At 38.6% G+C, this 24,969-nt stretch overlaps 1 protein-coding gene across 1 annotated transcript; it reads left to right on the forward strand.

Moving 5' to 3' along the window:
* Window positions 5,634-14,002, forward strand: LOC109223659 (DNA-(apurinic or apyrimidinic site) lyase). The gene is made up of 9 exons (XM_019388051.1): window positions 5,634-5,967; window positions 7,890-7,982; window positions 8,233-8,377; window positions 9,484-9,685; window positions 10,040-10,118; window positions 11,264-11,325; window positions 12,883-12,969; window positions 13,127-13,230; window positions 13,626-14,002. Exons 1-9 carry the CDS (start codon window positions 5,710-5,712, stop codon window positions 13,697-13,699), a joined length of 1,104 nt encoding a protein of 367 aa, XP_019243596.1. The 5' UTR covers window positions 5,634-5,709; the 3' UTR covers window positions 13,700-14,002.

The following is a 24,969-nucleotide window of genomic DNA, read 5'->3' on the forward strand; positions in this document are numbered from 1 at the left end:
TATGTGCCACTACTATGTGACAACAAAAGTGCTCTCAACATGGCAAAGAACCCGGTTCAGCATAAGAGGATAAAGAATATTGATGTGCGACATCATTTTCTTAGGGACAATATTTAAAAGGGTCTCATCCGTATGAAGTTTTGCAAAACTGAGGACGAGGTAGCTGATATCTTCACCAAATCATTGAGCAGGGAGCATTTTGAAAAGAATCAACTGGAGTTGGGACTAATCAAATTGAAGTAAGAACATGGTCCCTCAATGACTGGCTATGAAGGAACGGTAAGGTAAACTACTAAAAAGTGTTTTCTGGAAACTTATAACTCAATTCTATACCGTTATAGGTAAACACGCATGGCAATTACAGGGCAAACAAGTAGCTAATTATATTGCAATTTGGTAGGAGGATGATGCTCATATTTGCAAAATCAGTCAGGGAACCTGGTTCCCTTGACTCAGGTTAGTAGTTCCTTTTACACTCATACGTATCTTGAACTGCTAAAAGTGCAACGTCATTACAATGTGTTCGCCCTTTTCCCATACCTTTTAAGCCCAAACGTCACACCCATTACAAACCGACCCGACTACCTAGTCCGCCGCATCCAACTGTAACCGGTTCCTCCTTCCCTCTAAATAACCCCAAAAGACACGTCTCTCTCATAACTGTATATATCAAAGCCATCAAACTTTCTTCTTCTCTCTGAAAACCCTATTTTTCGTGCCTTTACTCTCAAAAACTCACTATGTCTTCTTAGAAATCAAAGTCTCCTAAAGCCACTATTGACATCCCTATTTTGTCTTTATTTCATGAAGCATAGTAGCCCGAATCTGAGCTCCAACCTTCACCCAGTGAAACCCCCATCTCCAACCAACCACCACTCACTATCTCTTCCCCGACTCCATCAAGTTTTGGTTCCCATTGTATCCGGAATAATCAAACACCCAATAAGTTTGTCACTTCAACCCCTCTATCGGATACGCCAAAAAAAATAAAAGAAGAAGGACTGGTGGAAGGAGAATAAGGAACAGAGGTCTCGAATCAGCGGGTTGAGGAAGCAACTGTAGCCAAAGAGGATGTTGCTAGTCTTGGTGAAGCATCAGGAGCATCTGACACCCCCTCTACTCCAACTTTTTATTTAAACAATCTATCACCATCAGGTAATGCCTCTCTAGTTTCTACTGAATCCGCATTGCTGGATTTGGGTGAAAAAGAAGCCATAGAAAACATGTTGCTTATTGCTGCTAAAGGGAGTTTGGTTGGAGAGTATGTGTCTGGTGATGTGAGTGTTGGGACTCAGGGGGAAGCAAAAGGGAATGTGGATGGAAATGGGGATCTGGTACCTCAAAGTGACGTGGTACCAATTAGTTCTACAGGGAGCTAACAGAGGGACCTGCTCTCTCTGCCCAAGAGGAACACTCTGCTCCTACTTGGGATGAAACTCCATGCTCCACTAAAAAGCCCATGGACAGTACTGACCCTCTTCCTTCCCCTCATCTTGATGCAGTCCCATTAGATTTTGTGATTCATGAGATAAAACCTCTGTCTGAAGAAGAAGATGATAAAAGTGAGGAGGATAATGATGATGTGCCTATAGCCTAGTTCATCGCTGCTAGAAGTGGCAGGACAACCTCTAAAGAGCCTATTCTTAAAAGACCCACTACTAGGCAGCAACATAAAGAAGCCCTTGAAAATGCTTTGAAGCGAAATAAAGAGAAAAAGAAGAGAAGAAGATTGGTGAAAGAGGGAAAATTAGTGAATGCGAAGGATCTGCCTCCGGACAATGTTGTGGATGTTGAGGATGAAGAGGTAAATGAGGAACCTGCTTCCCTTGTTCGTAAATCCTCTAAGAAGTCTGTGATTGAGAAGTCCAAGAAAGTGTCTTCTATGAAAGGTGTTTAAATTGATGGAGAGAAGAGTGTTGAGAAGAAGGAGTCTGGTGAGAAAGCTAAGTCTGGTAGGAAAGAGAAAGGTGTTGAGAAGAAGAAATCTCACAAGAGAAAGGCAAGTGATAGTGAGGAACCTGGTTCCTCCAAAAATGCCAGAGTGGAAGTGTCTAAAGTTAACAGAAAAGAAAAGCTGAAGAAGCAAAAAGTGTTGTGGGACAGAGTGTTTGATGTTGCAATTCTTGACATGTTAGGCATGAGATAACTAGTTGAAATTTACGAGTTTCAGAAGTGGACTCATCTCTTTACTGTTCAGAGTCCAAAAGCCTATGAAGAGAAAGTTCGTAACTTTTATGCTGACCTGTTCACTGTGGAGGATGACAATATTTGTCTGAAGGCCAATGGAGTGGATTTTGTGATGGATCAAGCTGTACTGGGGAGTATCCTCGATGTGCCTACTAAGGGGTTCTCGTCTATTGGAGGGGCATGTTCCTCCGATATTAGGAAGGTTATTCTAAAGCCTCAGGCTATTCAGCGAGGGGAAAGGGTGCACAAGAAGGCCCTGCTTCCAGAATACCAGCTCATGTTTGAGATGGTAAATAAAGTCGTGCTCCTTCGAGCTGAAAGACGCGCCATCGCATCAATAGCGAACATGTTCCTCATGGAGGCATTGGATGGATACACTACTATCAACCTGCCGTGAATCATGATTGAACATATGAAGAAGGTGGCAGACTTCAAGGATGGGAACCATGGCTTGCCGTATGGGTTCCTGCTCACCAAAGTTTTTGAATATTTCAAAGTACCTTTGGGGAGAGCAGCTGTGGGAACTCGAAAGAAAACGTCCTCAATGACTACCTTAGAAGAGTGCGAGGTTTTTGACAAGAAGGGGGAGTTGGCAGCAATTCTATGATTTCTCAGTTGATTGACGCCCAGACTGCTGCTAATGAAGAGATAAGGAGGCTGAAGGCTAGGAATGCCATTCTTGAGGGACAACTCAGTCAAGCCAAAGAGGAACCTGGTTCTAGCAGTGCTCAAGGTGCAGAGGTTGCCCGCTTGATGGCTGAAAATGCAGACCTGAGGAAACAGGTTGAGAACCTGAAAGAGCAGCTGATTAATGAGCAGTGGTCTGCAAATGCTCGAGTGGATGTTCTTCTCAAAGCCTTTGCCGCTTCATCCTTCCCCCCTCTTCTAATGCCCCTTAAATAGTCCCCTTGTCAGTTTTCAGTTTATCAGTGCCTGTCTTAGTCCAGTGTCCTATTTTGATATGGTGTCCCCATGACTGTGGTACTTTAGTTTGTTCATTTTGTGGATGTTTCGTAAGAATGGTACTACTGCCTATGTTTTCCTTCTCTCTTTAATTAATGAGCATCTCAGTCCTTTGCTATGCATGTTATATTCTTGTTTTCTATTTTTTGCTATGTTGTGTGCACATAAGTGGTCTGAGTTAACTTTGCTGGAATTCTTTTTGCTTTTACTTGAAAGATTATTTTTATGATTCCAAAAGGGGGAAGAAAAATTGAATGGGAAAACAGGTTCTTAGGGGGAATATGGCAAATCTGCAGGGATAACTCTGGTTCTCAGGGGGAACTTCAATTCTAAGTTTTTCATCATAAAAAATGGGAAAATTAATAAGTTATGTGCCTTTATGTTTTGATTTAACAAACTTCATATGAGAACCAGATACGGAACCTGATACACAGCCTCTCAGTGCTCAGAACAACATGCCACGTGTTTGAAACAAGTTTCAATGAAATCAGTTAAGGGAACGACAGAGGAACATATGACTATCAATTCCTCTAATTACAGTACAAGTCAACTTTTTACAGCTGTTAAAGCTGCTGCTCTGCAGACGCAATAGTGCAGCAGTCCCTGTTGAAGCATGTTGTGTACCGGACAAAGGCTTGCATCATCCTAGTGACCTCACTTATATATTACCAACATGAGGCAAGGGATCTCTAACACTTGCAAACCCTAAAAAATTGATTTCACTCTCAAGTGTGCAGTCGTCTTCATTTACTCCAAGACTTGAAGAACAAGCAGCAACAAAACAAAGGACCAGATCCCAGCACTAAGTACATCGTGTGTCCTTAGTATTGTTAAGTCTTTGTTAATATTATTCACTTGTAATTCCTACTCAACTTAGTTAGAAGCATCTCGTAGGATATCTTTGTAAACCATAAACCTTGTGTTTGTGTTTGTGTTTGACTAGAGTTAGTCAAAGTGGTGAACTTTATGATAGAGTTATTACAAATAGGCTTGCAATATAGTTATTGCAAGTAGGTGAAGGATTAAGAGTTTAATTCCTAGGTTACAATAGGTTGTAATCTGAAGTTGCTCGCTTAGTGAAGTTGAAATCCTACGAGTGTTGGTCGTGGTTTTTAATCCGTGAGTTGAGAGTTTTCCACGTAAAATACTATTGTATTATTTACTTACCGCTGTGTGTGTGTATTCTGTGGGAAAATATAGAAAACCAGGTTCTCTATACAGTTTGGTGGACTATTAGTTTACATCAATACCTTTGTGCCTGGGGCGGAGATAGAAGTCCGTATTCGGTTCGGCCGAACCCAATAACTTTTGCTCAACCAGTGTATTTGCATTAAAAAGTTCATTATATATATATATATATATATATATATATATATATATATATATATATATATATATATATATATATATATATATCGAATTTAGAACCAATTAGTGGCACTTGAAGTCATCACTTTAAATATAGAACCCATAAAATTGAAATCCTAGCTCCGCCTCTACTTTGTGTACAAAGCTACTTTCACGCGTCGGGTTAGGGAAAGACAAAATCATATATATGAGTTTATTTGATGTGACCTTGTCACATTTTTAAAAGAGGTTGTTTCACAGTTTGAACTCTTGATCTCCTAATGATATAATAATTTTTACCTTTGAGTCCCGACTTACTTGTATTAAAGTTAGATAATAACTAAAACCTATAAAGCAGCATACTGGGAAAATGACAAAACACACCAAAATTTATAGAGAATGAATAAAGGAATTAAACGTTCTTAGGAATACATAATATATTATACGGCAAATGGTCAAATATACCCATTATTATTAGAAAAGATTTAAATATACTTTTCTTTATACTTTGGGTCCAAATATATTCCTGCCATAATACTACTGGTTTAGATATATCCCTCTTCTGATAAGTTTGTCCGAAGTGGACATCCAATCCTATGTGGCACTGATATTTGATGAGGTGGATGCCACGTGCCATGCCACCTCAGCGACCCTAATCTATATATAAAAGACTAAAATTTGAAATACAATATTTTTCATGGTAGTGATAATGGTGCAATAGTGGTAGAGGGGAAGGAAATTTTAGTGGTGGAAAAAAAATAGAAGGGAGGGGTAAAATGGGATAGCGACGCTGAGGTGGCAAGCCATGTGGCATCCACCTCATCAAATGCTAGTGTCATGTAAGATTGAATGTCCACTTTGAACAAACTTAACGGAAAAAATTATATTCGAACTAATAATATAATGACATGAATATATTTGGACTCAAAGCATAACGATTGATACATTTAAATATTTCCTTATAGTACAAGAGTATATTTGACCCTGTATATTATATTTGAGAAATTAGGCTTCAATTCTAGAGAATGGCACGAGGCTTATTGAATTTCCTAAATTTAATTGATTCGTAGCTCCCCGCGAACGTTTTTAGGCTGAAGGGCAGAACTGTCACTGCGAGCTCTCCTTTATAAGCACTCATTCCTCTTCAAGAAACGGGACAACAAGAAATCAGAGTTCACTGCTCACTGTCCCTCAAGAAGAGTACAACAAAAGATGAAAAGATTTTTCCAACCAATTGAAAAAGATGGATCTTTCAAAAAACCCACTCTTTCTTCTGTCTCATCCTCAGAGAAAGATTGTGTACAAACAACAGAAACCATTTCTGAGAGTGCTGCTGCTGCTGAGAACAAGAATGAGCCAACAAAATTCTTGACTTGGAATGCCAATAGCTTTCTTCTTCGGATCAAGAATAACTGGACGGAGTTCACCAAGTTTATTGAGACTCTTGATCCTGATGTCATTGCCATACAGGTTCTTCAATTTTGCCTTTATTTTTGTGCTGCTAAGTGTTTATTAATGGTCTAATTGCTTTGCCAATGTGATTCTCTATGTTGCACTTGTCCATGAATCTTCATTTAGAAAGAAAAAAGGATATTTTATTTTTGGACACTTTATTGTTGATACGTCAAGAAAGCCGAGAAATTTAGGAAGTTTTTTTCGTCAAGTTTGGGTAATGAGGGTGCTAACAACATGGTAATAGTGGATAAGGTCGATTTAAACTCAATCATGTAAGATTATGCATAAGAACTCTGTTAGGTAATGAATTTTTTCAATGCCTAACAACAACATCAACAGACCCAGTTTGATCCCAACAGGAATGAATTTTTCCAATGCCTAATTTGCAATAAAATGGAGTAATTCCTTTACCAAAAAGTGTCCAACAGTGGACAAAGGATAGGAAAGATATTTGGATGGAAACAAGGTGGAAATAGCTTTATGACTTGAAGTTTGAAAAACACTAAAACATAGAAGGATTACGTCTCACTGGAAGAGCATTTAAATGATCTTGAGAAGATTCCACATGGAAGAAGCAAAAACTAGAGGAAAGAAATCTAGAGTGTAGAAATTTGAGAAGACAGTCCCTGTGGGATCTTTTGACGGATAATTTTATGATCTGTCACATCAGTAATAGATGGACTGCAAATTCATCCCAGAAAGTATCCTTTGCTGATTATCTTGCTACGATCTATATACTCCTAACATATAAGTGGCCGGTGGTTTGCTCTTGTTCATATACAGTCGATTTCGTCATCTTCTCCTTTGTCCTGTGACTAAGTAAAACATTTGTCGGGGTACTCACCTTGCGATAACATGTACTGACCCCCTTCCTGATGCTATAATCACTGCACCAGCCTTAGTTTTGACTTTTGACTTTTGATGCTTTACTTAGATGTGTTCCTCTTCCCAGCTTTGGTCCCCGACTTTTACATTCAGTTTCAGTGATAACCTTGACAGTCTAGTTGATGCCTTTTATTCTTAACCCCCGTTTAAATGGATAATGCAGAAAATAATTGAAGCATTTCGGACTAGTCTGTATGAATATGGTTACGCATTGATGAAATTTCCTGTTTTCTTATTCATATTGAGTAATGCTATGTATTTCAATCTGACGTGAATATTTGAAATCCATTCAGTCGAGGCATCTACCCAGTTGACAAAATTGACTTGTTTCTTATACCTACTTTTACTTCTTCCCCCTTTGTACATCTCTCCGGTGCTCTGTAGAAGATGTCATTCCAGCAACATTCATGTGGCTCTCTTACTAACTGACTGCTTGATTTGCTCCAGAAAGAGGAAATTTGACAGCTTTAATTTCTGGATTACTCCTTTATATCTAAACTAGTTTGTGATTGAGGCATTAACATGTGATTGAGGCATAGTTATCATTGTAGTCCTTATATCTGAATCTAGGGGAATGTCATGCTGGTCCTTGTCATCAGGGGATGTGATCAAAGAACTTGTGTTTTCATAATTGTACTCTATATTATTGTTTAGTGGTGATATGGCTTGAAGCATAACTTATAGATCTCAAACTGTGGGTATCATTTTTTGACAAAGCAGATACTTACAGGTTAAAAGAAGTGCAATGAAAAGATCATTTTATGTTGGAATTGTACACACTATTAGATAAATTTATGAAGTTTCTAGCTGTCCTCTTATTTTGATTATTGCATCCTTATTTCATGCTATAATACATATTTGTTGTTAAGGCTAGCTGCTGACAAGGTAGCTTCTTTCTTTTTACTCTCTTTGTTTATTGCTTCCTCTCTTTTATTTATTGAGATATACTTTTGAACCTTTATTCCAAAATTCAGCATATGATTCTTGGAGGAAGTTATTTTGTGTTATTTATAATAGGCAGGAATGCCAATCTAACCGCACATTGGTGGTAGGAAGTAAGAATGCCAGCAGCTGGTTCCAAAGGCGCACCTAAAAACCCAAGAGAGTTAAAAGATGATACCAGCTCTTCACGTGAAGAAAAACTGGTAATTGTTGCTGGTCGTGATACTGAAGTAATTTGGATGCACATATCTCTCGCACTATCTCAAATAATCCTAAATTCGATGCATAATTTTTAGTTTCCTTAAAGAATTTCATTTCACCTTGTTTGCCACACTTAAGTGGCAGACAGGATTCTGTTAGTTGATATTGAGAAAAATATTTGTTATTTACTTCTTGTTGTGTGATGCTGAGGTAGTAGTACTTCTTCACTGGTTTTATTTTCCCATCATGCAGGTGGTTACACGAGCCTTATCAAGTCCACCATTCAAAAATTATAATGTTTGGTGGTCGCTTTCGGACTCAAAATATGCTGGAACTGCATTATTCATCAAAAAGTGTTTTCAACCAAAAAAGGTTTCCTTTTCACTTGATGCAACAGGTACCCATCAGTAGATAATTATTTTTAAAATGATTACTTTTTCAAAAGGAAAATCATGATGAAGATTATGCAGCAGTTATGTTTTGTACATTAAATACAACGCAACCAGCTCTTGGTGTCCCAGGAGATTCACACAATAGTGAAGCATTTTTTTTCTTTATGAGAAGCACCTTTTGTGCTCCTGACCCTCCTAACAATTGAGTGGTGATTACTAGTGGAGGAGGAAAACAATTTATATCTACTTTGATGTGATCGGCTTGTGAATTGTTGGTTCAAGAAGTTATTTTCTGGGATATTCTTTCATATTCTGTGGAAGTCCTTCTATCATGATGTTTGATCTGGTTTAGGAAGAAGCAAAAGAAACTTGGAAGCAATAGCGATTTGTTTCTCTAGCTGGAGAGAACTTCCAACTAAGCAGTTTCAAGTCCACCTTTCTAAACAAGCTGAAAATTGTAGAGATTCACAGGTCTTTGGTTGCCTTCTGCTAAAGGATGACACTATATTGTGCAGCTGCTTGATAAGGGTTTTCCCATTTAGCTAATAAAGAGATGTGTACTTATTGGGTATAGGTCTGATTGGAGTTTGCTTCAGAAGTCTGTTCCTAGTCTCTACACACATGGTGAATTTGGTGGCTTAAATGTACTTCAAGGACGTCTTAGCCAACTTGTTGTAATACTATATTTGTGATAATAACTTTCTATTTCTTTACCCTTACAAAAAAAAAAAAAAGATAATTACAAATAATGCAGGAGGCACAGGTTACATTTTACTTCCTTGTAGGCTTTCCAATATAGGATCATTATCATGTTTATATCTGGAACTACTTAAAGGTAAAGAAGATTCTATTAGTTTTGTGTCTTACGAGTCTGACATCTTCACTTCTAACAAGCTCCAGTCTTGAAAATGTGTGGCCAACAGGAATCATGCAGCTATAAGCTAAATCTTTCAGATACTTCTAAACATAATGAGACTCTGACAGCAATTTGACTTGTAGTGCTTCTCTCTGTCTCTCCCCCCGTTCCTTCACTTCCCTTATTTGCCATATAGTGTGCTTGATCCAACTGGCTAAAGCCAATAAAAAATTTGACAAGTGTTTGTATTCTTAGGTTCTAAGCATGAACCAGATGGTCGAGTTATTTTGGCTGAATTTGAGACATTCCGAATATTAAACACATATGTGCCAAACAATGGGTGGAAAGAAGAGGAATCTTCATTTCAGAGGAGAAGAAAATGGGATAAGAGAATGCTGGAGTTTGTTCTCGCAACTTCAGATAAACCTCTTATTTGGTGTGGTGATCTTAATGTAAGGTACAATCTGTTTAACTTTTATATTATTTTTCACTTTACTATGTGTTATTCATGCACCTGTCATACTTAAACACAAGTCTTTTTGTTTTACTGTTTTTTTCCCTTTCATGTTCTTTTTTTCCCCTTTATGTTATCTTTGAAGACGTGAGGATTGTTGGATTTGCTAACAATTATCATCAATACTCCTTGAGTCTTCGCCAAAGGATGAGTTGTTTCGTGTCAAGTCATAATGCTTCTGATCACTTGCAGTTTCATTAATTTTGACTTTTCACGGTAAAAACGGACACTATATCATATTTCCAAAATTTGTTCAGGAAATTTCTCTGATACTTTTTTCTTTAATCTTCCCTGCAGTCATGAAGATATTGATGTAAGTCATCCAGAATTTTTCAGTGCGGCCAAGCTCAATGGTTATATTCCACCAAACAAAGAGGTAATATGTTATCACGACATCAATAATTCTTTATTGTCAATCAACACTGTATATATTAAATACTTACATGACTTCATCATTCAGGTGGTTCTCTGTCCCCTTTCCTCCTGAAGACTGTCTGATGTCTTCAAGCATGTGACTAAATTCTTTTCCCCTGTTTGGTTGTAAATCCTTGCTCCTGAGTTGTTAAGCTAGGGCGCTTAAGAGAACCATGTCAAAGGAACTCGGCGAAATGATCCCGTAACTTTGGGAGATGGGGTGCTCTGACTAATAACCCAATAAAGGGCAGCCCGGTACACAAAGCATCCTGCGTGCAGGAGAAGGGCCGCACCCCAAGGGTGTGATGTAGGCCGCTTCCACGGCTCGAACCCGTGGCCGCTTCCACGGCTAGAACCCGTGGCCTATAGGTCACATGGAGACAACTATACCATTGCCCCAAGGCTCCCTTTCTGACTAATAACCCAATAACACCAATAATCCAATTGTTGAATCAAGCCGGACCTGTAGGAATCTCTGGCAGGAAAAACATATTCTCTAAAACATTTTCACTCAAGAAAAATGACTAGTTAAAACCCATTGCTCTTATAAAAAAGCTCTCTTATTTTTTTTCCCCGAAAATATAATCACTAGCAGTTCCACTAAAAGATAATTTCTTGCTTGTCTAATATTTGATACTTTTCAGTTGTCTGTATAAACAATATTACCACTAGAAATATAAGCTGTAATCTTCGGTATGAATACCCATGATTTTGAATGGATAGAATGTTTGCAAGATAGAAGGCTTACTGAAAAACCAACAGACCGCCAAAAGGGTTTTTCTATAAGAAGAGAAGCAATCTGATGGTGCTTGGCAGTTAGTTACTTAACAATTATTGTTATTTCGTGGTGCTCTGCTAAACTTTGCATTCTGGATTATGGCAAAGTGGAGCTTTTTGTGGCAACAATCAACATCTGCTTATGTTTCCTGAATTTGCTTTCCTACTTTGCTGTTCCTCCTGCTAAGCTGTATAAAAGTTTATAGGGTATGTTGAAAACAAAGTCCAGTAACTCGTGCATGAGAGTGAAGCAGGATTACAAAATTTAAGTTGCATTCATCAGTCATCTAGTGTTTATGCCTAACATTCTGACTTAAAGTTATCATACAGGATTGTGGTCAACCTGGATTTACCCTGTCTGAGAGGAGGAGGTTCGGTGCCATATTAAAAGAGTACGTAAATCAATTCCTACTTCTGAATTGCTTATAGATGTCAGATATGGTTGTCCACATGAGCTAATGATCTGTTGTCAGTTATTATTGTTGCGATACTATGTGAAACGACTAATAGCTTCAATCAATCCACTTATTCGATAATGGAAAAGCGGTTATCCCTAGGGACTATATATTCACTTTTATGTTGGTATTTTTGTGAAACTGCAACAATAAATCTGCCATTCATTTCCTCCTCTTCGCTTTTTGCTGATGCTAGACATCACTAATGCTTCTTTTAGTACTACCAGTCAGTGTAACAAATGTCACCATTCTATCAAGAAATATTTGAAAATTTTCATCTTAACTAAAATTAGGGTCAAGGGCATCAGATGCCTTTAGATTTTTCACATTTCAAAACTATACAATTCCGGGTGGAGGTCAGGGGGGAGGACTGATGAATTTGGTGGAAGTCTATTAGAGAAAAACAATAAGAAAAGAACTTCACAGGAAATAAACAAACTACTGCCTTTGAGGTTTCTATTGGACCCAGTTGGATAGAATACAGAACTCCATTGCGCCACATGTTCCAGTTTGTGGTAAGCTGCTATTTCTGGAGTCATTTTCACCTATCCCTTTCTTTTACTTTCATTTTCTTCTGCAAATTTTGTAATACTCTCGCAATAGGCATTTGTGAACCATGTGCTGTACTCTCTCTGCGCGCCTTTCAGTTCCTTGATTTTCCATTGAAGTTTGCAGACAAAGTTGCAATAGGGATCTGCGAACAACTTGATATACTTTTTGAGGATCTACGGAAGATGTTAAACAAAGAATGGTTTTGATAACAAATTAGAAGTCTATTCGATAACTTGCTGGAGAGAGTAATTTTAATACGTTAAGCAACATGGTGATAATGAGTTCAGAAACTGGTGGAGCTTTGAGTTTTTGCAATTCAGAAAAGATGCAAGCAAATTGAGTACTTTTTCCTTGTCACGGAAGTAGATCTGGCTCTGTGATCTAAGATCTCAACGTGTTCTGCATTTATTTTTAGAAGCAAGCGAATTAAGTACCCTGTCTTAGATAAGGAAGTCTGCGTTAGCTCTCCACCCTTCCGTTTTCCTTGTTGGTTTTCTTTGTGGCTCACTAGTATCTATCTCCTTTCTCTGTCTCTTACAGATATCGAACTTTTAGATGTGTTGTTTACGAATTTATAATCTAACTGCTGATGTGAATCAAATGTAAATGATGTTTAGTGATAGAAGCATGTTTGAAGCTCACATGATTCCATAATGTAGTTCAATATCTTGTGTGGCTATGTGATGAAGCTGATGCAAGATTACTTTCAGAAGAAATGATCACTTGGGAAAAACTTAAACTTGTTTCAGAAAACAAACTACTTAATAGTAGCGAGTAACTGAAATATGAGGAAGTAGATTATATGGAATTTGAAATCGTAAGATGCAGATGTTTAGTCTCATGAATCTATCTCTTCCAAGTTAATTTTCGGTTGAGTAAAACCTATGTATTCTCATTCCATTGACTGGTTGAGTACTGTTATGTGATATTCCTATTTCTCAGCGGAAAGCTAGTGGATGCATATAGATTCCTTCACAAGGACAAGGACATGGAATGTGGCTTCTCGTGGTCGGGAAATCCTGTTGGGAAGTAAGTTATTTTAGAGTACTGTACTCGTAAGTGCTTTCCGTGGAAACATGCTCAAGTAAAAGGATTAGTTTGTTCTACCACTTCATGTTATTTGTTCTTGCTTTTTGTCCGTTGTTGAGCTTGATGGTCCTGATGATAATGTTATTGTTACTTGCAGGTATCGTGGGAAAAGGATGAGAATAGATTACTTTGTTGTGTCTGAGAAATTGAAAGATAGGATTGTTTCATGTGAGATGCATGGACGAGGGATCGAATTGGATGGTAAGTTAATCTCAAAATGAATTATACATGAACCTAATGGCTACCAAGAAATTGCCAAACATTTAATATTCTATGATCGCCATAATTATAACATTTAAGCAGATTTTACTTCTTCATGTTTAGGTCTAATCCAGAAACTGTCATGACTCATCCTTCCTACTATAAACCAGTAGCTTTTGTTTGGAGTTTAACTTGTGTGATACATACCTATGATCTGGTAGGAATGGAATTAAAGTCTCACTAATATTAGCGTCTTTAATGTATCGGAAACATGTATTTTATCTTTCATGCAGCTCGCTTTATTGTCTTAAACTGTGTGTTTTCTTCTTCATGCATGTTATTTTGCCGCGCTTTATCCTGAGTATCTAAAGATTAATATCTTGTTCCAATGATAGGTTTCTATGGGAGTGACCATTGCCCGGTATCCCTTGAACTTTCTGAGAAGGATGCAGATACCAAACAAGGTTGAAATGTTTATGTTTTAAGATCAAGTGCTCAGTACTATTTCATGCTTTATAGTATTTGCATCTAATTAGGCTAAATTGTGTGCCTTACATTAGAGGGCTATTAGGCTAATTGTTTCAGACCAATTGCTCGGTTCTTGGTTTATGAACTGACGAGCTTCGTAGCGCATTGATAGTGAATAGTCTCCTTTAATTTTACTGTGAAAATTTCTTAATTTTCTTATTTCCTCCAAATTTACACAGATTAGAAACTTTACAAAAACCACTCTTAAATTGCAATTTTTGTAATTAAAGATATTTTTAGAGAATGTCTGAACAACGGTAGGGAGAAAAATTTTAAGCTTTTATTTATAATATCTTTTTTTTTGGTCAAACGGGATACTTATATTAATAACTTAAGTCACATTACAGGGAGTGGTGGGCCTTGATGGCTCCAAGATACAAAAAGGTGCTAAAACTGGCTAGCAGTATTGTGTTGAACTAGTACAAGTATTTGGTGGTAAATTTAATTCAAAAAAAGTTGTAGTATTGTCCATATGAGTTGAAGAGCGCCGCAGCTGCCGAGTGCTCGTATGGTCAGTCATCAGGTCTGCCCACAAGAAGGTGGGAGGATTCAAAAACATCGTGGTAGTATTCCCCATAGCTAAAGTTGTTCCATGCTTTGCGAGTTTGTCTGCCACCTGATTAAGCTCCCTGTATGTGTACGAAACTCATGGATTACCCAGCTGGTGGAGGAGAGACCTGCATTCATGAAGAATAGATAAGTAATGAAGATTATGGTTATGCAGCATATTAGTTACCTCTGTGGAGTCAACGTGTGGCATCAGGCGATGTTGTAAAGCGATACGCAGTCCTTCAAGTAAGGCATGGAGTTCCATTGATGTAGGAGTGCCGTCATTGCGTCGAGCTGCATAGCCCATTACCTAGTTTCCTTCGCAATTTCTGAAGACTCCTCCTAGGCCATGCTTTGTTGTAGATGGTGTGTAGGCGCCATTGCAGTTGAGTTTATAGAATCCTTGTGCTGGGGTTCCATTTGATGGATAGTGAGGAAAGAGCTTGACGAGTACGTTTACCGTGGTTAACTAGGTAAGTGTATTCAGTAGCCTCCGCTATTATATGGTTGGTATTAGGGTGTATTCTAGTTTTGTCAAAGATACTTCGATTGCGACTTTTCCATACATGCCAAAGTGCGTAAGGGATTAGAATTTGTGATGGGAGATTATGGGGAAGTGGTCGTGGAGTGGTGATAAGTTGGAAAAGTCGTTGTAGAGGGCCTTCCACGAAATTGTGTAGCAACTGGACGTGTGCATGAAGGCCTAGATTGTGCCAAACTATTTGTGCGTTGGGGCAATGTAGTAAAAGATGTTCGATGTTTTCTGTGGCTCTATTGCAAATGCCACACATAGGTGTAGTGGCGATATTGATATGATGAAGGTAGCTCGCAGTAGGTAGTCGATGGTGGCTTACAAGCCATATGATATGTTTTAGTTTTGGCGGTGTTGGCAATGCCCAAATCCATTTAAAGGAAGAGTTGGAGTGTGAATTGTGTAATTTGTGATATAAGGATTTTACTGTGAACATCCCCGTTGGGCTTAAACCCCAGATTATTTTGTCAAAAGAGGTAGGATTTGTTATGGTAAGTATGTAAATATTTGTTAATGAGTTCCGTAATTATGGTGGGAACTCAAAAGGAATGAGGTCCATGTTTATTGTATTGTGGGTTGTATAGTTAGCAACCGTGGGAGTTTAGTGTTGTTGTGGTAATGGGCCTTCTATGAGTTGCCGGATAATCTTTTTTGGCCCCATCCAGGTTCCGTCCAAAATTGTACATGAGTACCATTAGAGATGTTCCATGTAAGACCCTCTTGGCAGTAAGACCATCCTTGTTGGATAGCCTTCCAAGTATGGGTTATATTGCTAGAGTTTCTACGAGGTAAGTATTTAGTTAAGAGTATTGATGCCCAGTGTGAGTGGGGTGAGTTAAATAACCTCCACGCTTGGGTACCAAGTAGTGCATGGTTTTTATGAATTAAGTTAGGTATTCCCAGGCCGCCATGTTGTTTATCTGGTTGTATAGATTTCCATTTGATTAGATGGAGTTTTCTTTTTTGTGGTGTAGTACCCCAAAGGAAGTCCCTTTGGTATTTTTCTAGTAGCTGAGTTATATAACTAGGAATTTGTATTAATTGCATTAGGTGATTTGGAAGACAATTAAGGGTGGCTTTGATGAGAGTGGTACGGCCAGCCATGGATAGCACATTAGTTTTCCAACATGCCAATCTATGTTTAACGTTATCAGGGAGGAATTGAAAATCTTTCTTGGTGGGTCATTGACCGAATATGGGAGACCCTAGGTACTTTCTAAAGTTCATGCCTTCCTTCATGTTGAAGGAGGATAGAACAAAGTTTTTATCATCAGTTGTGACATTGTGTGAGAAGAAGACTTTTGATTTGGTGTAGTTAATGGTCTGGCCCATAGTGTTGGTAAAGAGTGTGAGGGTATCGATAATAGAGTGAACACTCTTTGTATTCTATTTAGAGATGAGGGTGATATCATCGGCAAAGAAGAGGTGTGATAGTTGTAGTCCGTGTGTAGAGAGTTTTATGAGATGCCATAGTCTGTAATCTACATCTAATGTATTTTCCTAGTCAACATTTCTAGGCATAAAATAAATAAATAGGGTGAGAGAGGATCCCCTTGGCGGATTCCTCTAGTGGGGCTGAAAAAAGGGGTAGGGGTGCCAGTGATAAGTGTTGAGACTGTGGAAGAAGTAATGCATGACATAATTAAATTAATCAAATTTGCTGGAAAGTTAAAGTATATGAGTGTGTCTCTGATGAAACCTCATTCTAGTTTATCAAAAGCCTTTTCTAAGTCTAATTTTAAGAGGAATTCTCCTTGCTTCCCTTTTTTCTTTTTAAAATGGTGGATGATTTCTTGAACAATAATAGTGTTATCGGAAGCTCTACGATTTTGTAAGAAGGCAGATTGTTCTGGACTTATGATTGTTTGAAGAATTGGTTTTATACGATGGACAATAATTTTTGTTATTATTTTGTAGAGAGTGTTACAAAGGCTAATAGGGCGATATTGCGTGATCAAAGTAGGGTGGAGTATTTTTGGGACAAGACATAGGTATGTTTTATTTACTTCCAGCGGAATGTGTTATTTTTCAAAGGCTTCCTTGCAGAAAGATACGAGAGAAGGTGCAATGTGTAGCCAGTAATTTTGGTAGAAGAGTGAACGTAAACCATTCAGTCCCGGTGCTTTTAGTGGTTGAAAAGATTTAACGGCTCGAAGAATTCCTGGTGGTAAGAAGTAAATAAAGTCCGATAAGTTGTTCAGGTGTTGAGGTGTGGTGACCTGGGAATATTTTGGATGGACCGTATGAGAAGTAGTAAACAGGTTTTGGTAGTACTATTCAATTTGGCGAATGAGAGTGTGTTGGTCGTATATCCAGTTTCCCACTGAATCTTTTAAGGCCGTAATATGATTTCGTCTACGACGCTTGATAGTTTTTAGGTGAAAAAATTTTGTATTGGCGTCGCCTTGTTGGAGACAATTCATATGTGATTTTAATTTCCAGAATTCTTCTTCCAATTTTAAAATGTCATTTAATTGGGCAATCAAGTCATGTTCTAGGTGTTGTAAAAAGGAACTCGTAGGATAGGCATGTGAGGACTGAATTCCTTTTATCCTGGCTAGGAGTTTTCTTTTTTTCCTAAAAATATTCCCAAAGGTGGATTTATTCCAACTTGTAACATCTTTTGTGAAGTCTTCTATATCGAGGAGAATGAGTTTATTATTAAGCCAGTTTCTTTTTATAATTGAAAGGAATTGTGGATGACTTTGCCAAATAGTTTCAAACCTAAACAGTTTTTTCTGTAGTGGCATATTTTTTATTTAGTTGAATTAGTAATGGACAATGGTCCGAGTGTGTTCTAGGTAGATGTTGTACTAGGGCTTGTGGAAACAGGTTAATCCAATCATAATTTGCTACAAATCGATCCAGTCGTTCCAAAATTCAATTTCTGATGTGTCGTTTGTTGGTCCAAGTATACTTACTACCAGTATAACCTAGGTCTACCAAGTTGTAATAGTTCAAGCAACGAATAAATTTGTCACACCTATTATTATTTAGGGCGAGGCCTCCGTATTTCTATGATACTTTTGTTACTTCGTTAAAATCCCCACCCATTAGCCAAGGTAGCTTAATAGTATCATGTAGCTGCCTTACGTTTCCCCATAAAGCATGTCTAGATTGCATGTCATTTTTTGCATAGATAACCGAAAAAAGCCAAGTATAAATGTGTGGCCGTACCTGGATAATCGAGTGAATTTCCTGTTGTGTGACTGCAACTTGGTCTAGTTGGATGATGTCCTCCTTCCACAGTAAAGCAATACCCCCACTGGTACCCATTGCCGGTGCCTGCGCCAAATTTGTGAAGCCAAATTCGTCTTTGAGGGTTGCATGTTCCTGGAGGTGAGTCTCCAATAGTGCTACCAATGGTGGATTGTGATAGTTCAACAAGGATCAAAAATTCCTTTTGAAGTCCGGTGACTGGGCTCCTCTGCAATTCCAGATGATGAGTTGCATGGATGAATTATTGGGTGAGGGAGGGGAAAGTGTCTCCTCCTGTGGTGGTGCCATCGCTGGAATCATGACTATTGCATATTTGCCCATTGTTGGATTTTGAGTGGTTCGTGCATTGAGGGAGCAACTTTGCAGCTCCTAAGAAAAGACGATGATCACTTTTCTTGCAAACTGCTCTTTGAGCGTGTAAGTTCTGTTCCCATTTAGAAAGCACAAGATTGGTCTTGTTTCTCGTATCTCCTCCATTGTTGTAGTCACTTCTAGTTGCGCTTCTGCTCCGAGTTCTGATGGAGTATGATAGCGGGTGTGAGGGGGGGCTGGTTGGTGGTGCGAGTGGGTGGTAGGAAGAGGCTTGTGCATGCAGAGGTGGTGGTGTTGCGATCAATGATCTTTGTTGAATCCAAGGGACAAAGGTTTGTTGGGATAACTGTGGTGGATAGAAGGGAAATTCCGGTGTGTTTTGTGGAGTTTGGTATGGAAAGTGGAGGAAAGGTTGGGGTTGTTGTGGTTGCATGGGGGAAGGGGTGTCCAGTTGTGATGATGCGTAAGAGTTGACGGTGGGTGCATGGCCCAAAGATATTGATTTTATAGTTCTACTCCCATGCGCATCCCCTTTGTTACAATTTGTGCAATGTCCACTGGATTTTGTATCATGATTATCACATCTTGGTTGTCGATCTCCATAGTGAACGTGAGTGCATGCTCCTGTAAGCTCATCTCCAACCACGACTGTGGGTACGTCAGTGGTGGAGGGTACTGTGAGATGTAGATTGGTGTAGGTGGTTGTTGTTGGCTTGGAAGTTGCATGGTTAGTGAGTTGAGGAAGATGGGGTGATGGAGTAGGTTTGTGTTGGTGAAGGAGGTGGTGCGTATGTGTTGGAAGTTTAAAGGAAGACGATTCATTATTGGGGTTAGGGGTGATTTTAGTGTTGCTTGTATTAGTGAAAGTTTGAAGGGTAGGTAATGATGAAACTTTAGTGTGGTGTGGATCAAGATAGGTTAATGGGTGCGGTGGATTTGATATTGGCGGTGATAGGTATTGGTTGAGCAATATCGAGTTACGTGGGTGGGCAGATGGTTGCGTATCATTTGGGTCTTGGGCTTCACTTGTATGGTTCTTGATGATATCAATGGGTGATTGTGGTGTTCGGCTTTGGGTGTTGGATTGTGCAGTGGTTTGTTGGACTAAGGGATTTGGGTGTATGTAGGTGTCTAGTTGTGTTGTAACTGATATTGGTGATTGTAGTGTAGGTGGAAAGTGGTCACATGAGAGAGCTAACAATGATTCCACGTGGCTTAATTCCTGGGTGGTTGTATGTGACGAGGATTCCTCCTCATGCACAGTAGGAGAGATAGTAGAGCCTTGTTTGGCTTGGGCTTTTTCTGATGGGTCATGTGGGCTGGTTGTTGGACTAGTTGTAAAGTCCATGTCAATAGGCCCAAATGTAGAAGGATTGGTGAGTTGGGTGTCTAGTGAAGCTGTGTCTCTTAGGAGAGCGAACGTATTAAAATTGTTGGACGGGGTATTATTGTCAATTGTGTTATTTTTAATTGATTTTTTAGTTGGTGTATTAGGGATTGGGTTAGGGGTAAGAGAAATCGTACCTGTGGGCCCTAGGTTGGCCGCCGTCATTGCGCTTGTGTGGAACTGGCTTTGTCTATTGAATGTTCCACGGGACCGGGGCAGCGGTTGATTCCCTACTTTGGGTTGTCCACTTTTGGATCCCCTTGGTGGAAAGGTAACAGTTTGCCAGCCTCCGTCGTCAGTTGGTGTAGTTGTTTGTTGTGTTTCTAGTGGAGGAGCAGGTGTATTGCTGTGTGTTGTATGTGTTTGTGTTTGTGTGTGGGTGGGGGAAGGTGGTTGGGTTTGTGTATGTGGCACACATGTACATAGATTTGTGTTGTGGCCTAATCTACCACAACGAGTGCATAACATATTTAGCCCTTCGTAGAGTATTTGTTGTTGATGGTGGCCAATGAAAATGTGAGTTTTGAGAGGTTTTTCTAAAGGAACTTCGATGCAAATACGTGCATATCTGCCTCTGGTTGTGGCGGATGTGCATGTATCTATTTTTCGTTGGGACCCAATTTTTGAGCCAACACGCTAGAGGATTTCAAAATCATAGAATTCACTGGGTAACTCTGGCAATCGAATCCGTATGGCAGAGTAAGTGAGCTGAGTGTTTGATGCAATGAACTTAGGCTCCCATTTCCTTACAGAGAGAAAGTGGTTGAATAGGAACCAAGGTCTAGCATGTAATCCTTTAACCATGTTTTCCTCCTTCTGGAATTTGACTAGGAAGAAATCAGAGCCCAAGTCAATTAGTGGGAGGTCCTCCGTGGGTTTTCATAGTTGGATGAGCTTTATTCGCATAGTTTGATGTCCCACCTTACGTCCAAAAACTTTTATAATTATCAAAAATTTTCAGGGCGAGTAAAGTCTATTTTTGTCCATACTCGTTATTGGTATAAAGGTATCTTGGTGTTGGTCATTTATAGTTTCGTTGGAAAAATCGATGGATGAGTGTGATGTATGGCATGTATTTGCAATGTGTGTGAATTGGCTGTTTGAAATTAGTGTTTGCATGAAGGTCTGGCTAGGAAGGATGGAAGATGTAGTTTCTGTGAGTTTTGGTAGATCAATGTGCATGGAACTTATGTCTGGTGGTTTTGGTGGGGAGGTAGTGGTGGTGGTGTCGTTCATCTCGAGAGATATATGAGTGACTTATCCCAAGTAGGAACTTGGAAAAACGTATAGTTCATAGTTGATCAATTCAGCTTTATTTATAATATCATTTAAAATGAAAGAGAGTGCATTAGTTTCTCCCTGTTTCTTTTACAATTTTCTTTTCCTATGTGTGTCTTTTTTCTTTTATTTTCTTTTAGTAACACAAAATTGGGAAAATGACACTGTATAATCGCTCTCAAAGTAATAGTCAAAAAAATATATATTTGTTGTATATTTTTTGTATATATATATATATATACACACACACACACACACACATTATGTATATTATATACAAAAATTATATAAATTTTATACACTTTTGACTACCGAATATAAATAGTTTATGGCGCGTGCTAAAAGTGAAAAAAGACCTAGATTTTATTCTCAGTTCGTTTCTTTCTTTTTTGAGTCGTATCCTAGTTTTGCACTGTATGTCAGCTTACGACCTTTTCTATTCTTAGTTTTGTTAAGTTGTTCATTGTTTTTATTTTTATTCCAGTGGACGTCCCGGTTATGATATATTAATCAAGTGTAGGACACCAGTGATGATTGTAGACAATATGTTTAACCAAATGATGACTAGACAACCTCATTATTGTCTTTTCTAGCTTTCTAACATAGACATATTTAACAAGTGATTTTGAGGGTAACCTTCTAACGAGTTTACAATGTTTTGGGTCACGTAGGAGAAAAGGGAAACAAATCAGATCAAAAGGAGTCAACTGCTAGTAAATTGTCGTACTATATGAATTCCATATAACTTGATTTGAACAATCAATCAAGATTACCGTACTTGTATTAAAGATAGCTCGGTACATGAAATATTTCGTGTTCATGCAGGAATAGAAGCGGCTGAAAGGTGAGGCAGCCCAAGCGATTGCTTTAGGCCTCATATTCTTGGGGCCCTTTTATTTTAGTAATAGGTATTTTTTGAATTATTAATAGGTATGTGTGTTAATTTTCCTAAAGAATAATGAGTGTTTTTAAGGAGAAACTAAGTGTAATATTTCATTAAAATAAAAAATGAAATATTCGTTTAAGGCCTCATTTGTTATTTTTTAAGATTAAGACGTCTGAATCTGAATAGGCATCTGAATATGTATTAAGATGTGTATCAAGATTAAGACATTTGAATCTGAATACACATCTGAATATTAAGATGTGTATTAAGATATGAATACTAAATAATTAAGACTGTTTGTTTTTTAATATCTGAATTTATAAAATTTATTTTTATTTAAAAATTAATAAACATAAAATTCAAATTAAATACTAATTAATCTAATATTCTATCAATAAAATATATAGTTTTTAAAATATGATAGTTGCTGGTGGCGATGGCCATAATTGGTAGTGCTTGTGAATACCGACTAGAGGCGGTGGTTGGTGGTGGTGGTTCAGATTAGTAAATAGTTGTGATTGATAGTGGTGACGATTATGATTGAGGATGTTGGTGGTGGGTGGTGACAATTAATAATGGCAAGTGGTGGTGGTGGTGGTGGTTTATAATGATGGGCAGTGCCGACTATGTTTGTTGATGGTGATGGGGTAGTTAGTTGTGGTAGTTGAGGTGGATGAGTTTTGGTTGTGGTTGAGAATGATGGTGGTGAGAGTAGTGGGATGGTGGGTGGTGGTAGTCGATGATGGTGGCGGCTATGATGAGGATGGTGGTGGTGGTGGTTGAGTATGGTGGTGGTGGGTGGCATGGTGGTAGTTGGTAATGGTAAGCGGTGGCGGCAGTTAATAATGAATATGGATGATAGCATCTTAATGAAATTAAATCTCTGTAATAGATCTTAATCATACAGACCTATTAAGACCCATAAAAAAAAAACACATTTAATGATTAAGATCTGAATAATTAAGATTCAGGTTTTAAAAACAAACGCACTTAATGTGTGAGATTTGAATAATTAAGATTAAGACCTCCATTAAGTGCAAACAAACGAGGCCTATAGCAACAAGAGTACAAAAGAGCGTACAAAATTAGAGTAAATACTCTAATTAATCCCAAATACCCACGAGAGAATAACCTCACAAGATCACTCCAAAGAAAGGGGATCACACAAGTATTTTCCAACACTCAACTCTCTTACAGGAGGAGAGGAAGAAACAAGAAATGAAGACTCAAGTCTTGTTGGTGTTTAAAATGAGTTAATGGCCTTTCCTTTTATAGGCAAAAAAGCCTTGGCCTCCAAGCTGTAAAAGAAAAGATACAACTTGTGCAAATGATATTTTTGGGTCCCAAAGAATATTGCCAACAAGATCTACTTTGCAAATAGGCTTATGCTTATGTGAGATGGACTCCACTAGCCAAAATATTGGCCATATTACAAATCTCCACCTTGGCCTAATTTTGACGGATATAGTAAATTTTCTCCACCCTCTCCGCAAAAGTCCATATGGGATAAATCATTCTTCATAAATAGCAATCAAGTTCAAACAGAGCTTGAACTTGCCAACTGAAAGAGGCTTTGTGAACATGTAAGCAGGATTGTCTCTGGTGTTGATCTTTTAAATAGAGAGCTTTCCATCAGCAATGATTTCCTGGATAAAATGATACTTGATGTCAATATGCTTCGTCCTCTCATGATACATTTGGTCTTTAGTCAAGTGAATGGCACCTTGACTACCACAAAAAATAGTAATACCACCTTGGTGTAAACTGAGTTCAGCAAATAGACCCTTCAAACATAAGGCTTATTTGATAGCCTCGGTCACTGCCATATATTCTGCTTCAGTGTTAGATAAAGCTACTACATGTTGTAATGTAGCTTTCCAGCTGATAGCGCAACCGCCAATGCAAAATACATAGCCTGTTAGTGATTTTCTTTTGTCAAGATCACCTCAATAATCTGAGTATATAAAACCAACCAAAGAGTTAGTACTTCTCCCAAACTCCAAACATGTGTTTGAAGTACCTTGCAAGTATCTGAGAATCCATTTCACAACTTGTCAATGTGCTTTACCAGGGCAAGTCATATATCGGCTCACTACACTTACTGCCTCGGAAATATTTGGACGTGTGCACACCATTACATACATAATACCGCTAACTGCACTGGAATAAGGTACCAGTACCATATACCTTTCTTCTTCATCTGACTTTGGTGACTGAGCAGCTGATAACTTAAAATGAGTAGCAAGAGTGGTACTAACTGGTTTAGCACCTTTCATGCCAAACCTCTCCAAAACTTTCTCCAAGTACTTCTTTTCGGTCAGGAATAGCATGTTGTCTCATCGGTCTCTTTTGATCTCCATGCCAAGAATTTTCTTAGCTACTCCCAAATCTTTCATCTCAAATTCACTTTTAAGCTAACTTTTAAAATTGTCAATTTCTGTCAAATCCTTAGCAGCAATGAGCATGTCATCAACATATAGTAATAAGTACACAAATGAACCATCATTAAACTTCCGGAAGTAAAGAAAACTATTGTCACGATCCGGAATCCCCACCCTCGGGAGTCGTGATGACGCCTACTCGTGAAAGCTAGGCAAGCCAAGAACAGTCGCGAACATCATCCTAACTTATTTTACCCATGATTAAACAATTTAAATTATAGATGCATAAGCAATTTAAAACACTGCGATTAATAAAAGATAACGGAAGTCTGAACTGAAAATATAGCAACAACGTCTAAACATCAATACAAGCCTCTACCCAGCACTTGGTGTCACAACATTTCACGGACCATCTAAGAATGCTAAATACAAAGTGTGAAACAAAATGATAAAACTCTGTCTCGGTACAAGGGAAACAGGGCAGAAAGGGGATAAAAGAGATGCCGGGCCTGCGGACGCCTGCAGGACTACCTCGGGATCTCGTGGACTGAAGGACTGCTCCCTGGCCTACTGCTGCGCACCGTAAGCTGCTCCGACACCTGGATCTGTGCAAAAGAGCACAGAGTGTAGCATCAGCACAACCGACCCCATGTGCTGGTAAGTGCCT

Source organism: Nicotiana attenuata, chromosome 3 (assembly GCF_001879085.1).
Source record: "Nicotiana attenuata strain UT chromosome 3, NIATTr2, whole genome shotgun sequence".
Taxonomy (NCBI): Eukaryota; Viridiplantae; Streptophyta; class Magnoliopsida; order Solanales; family Solanaceae; genus Nicotiana; species Nicotiana attenuata.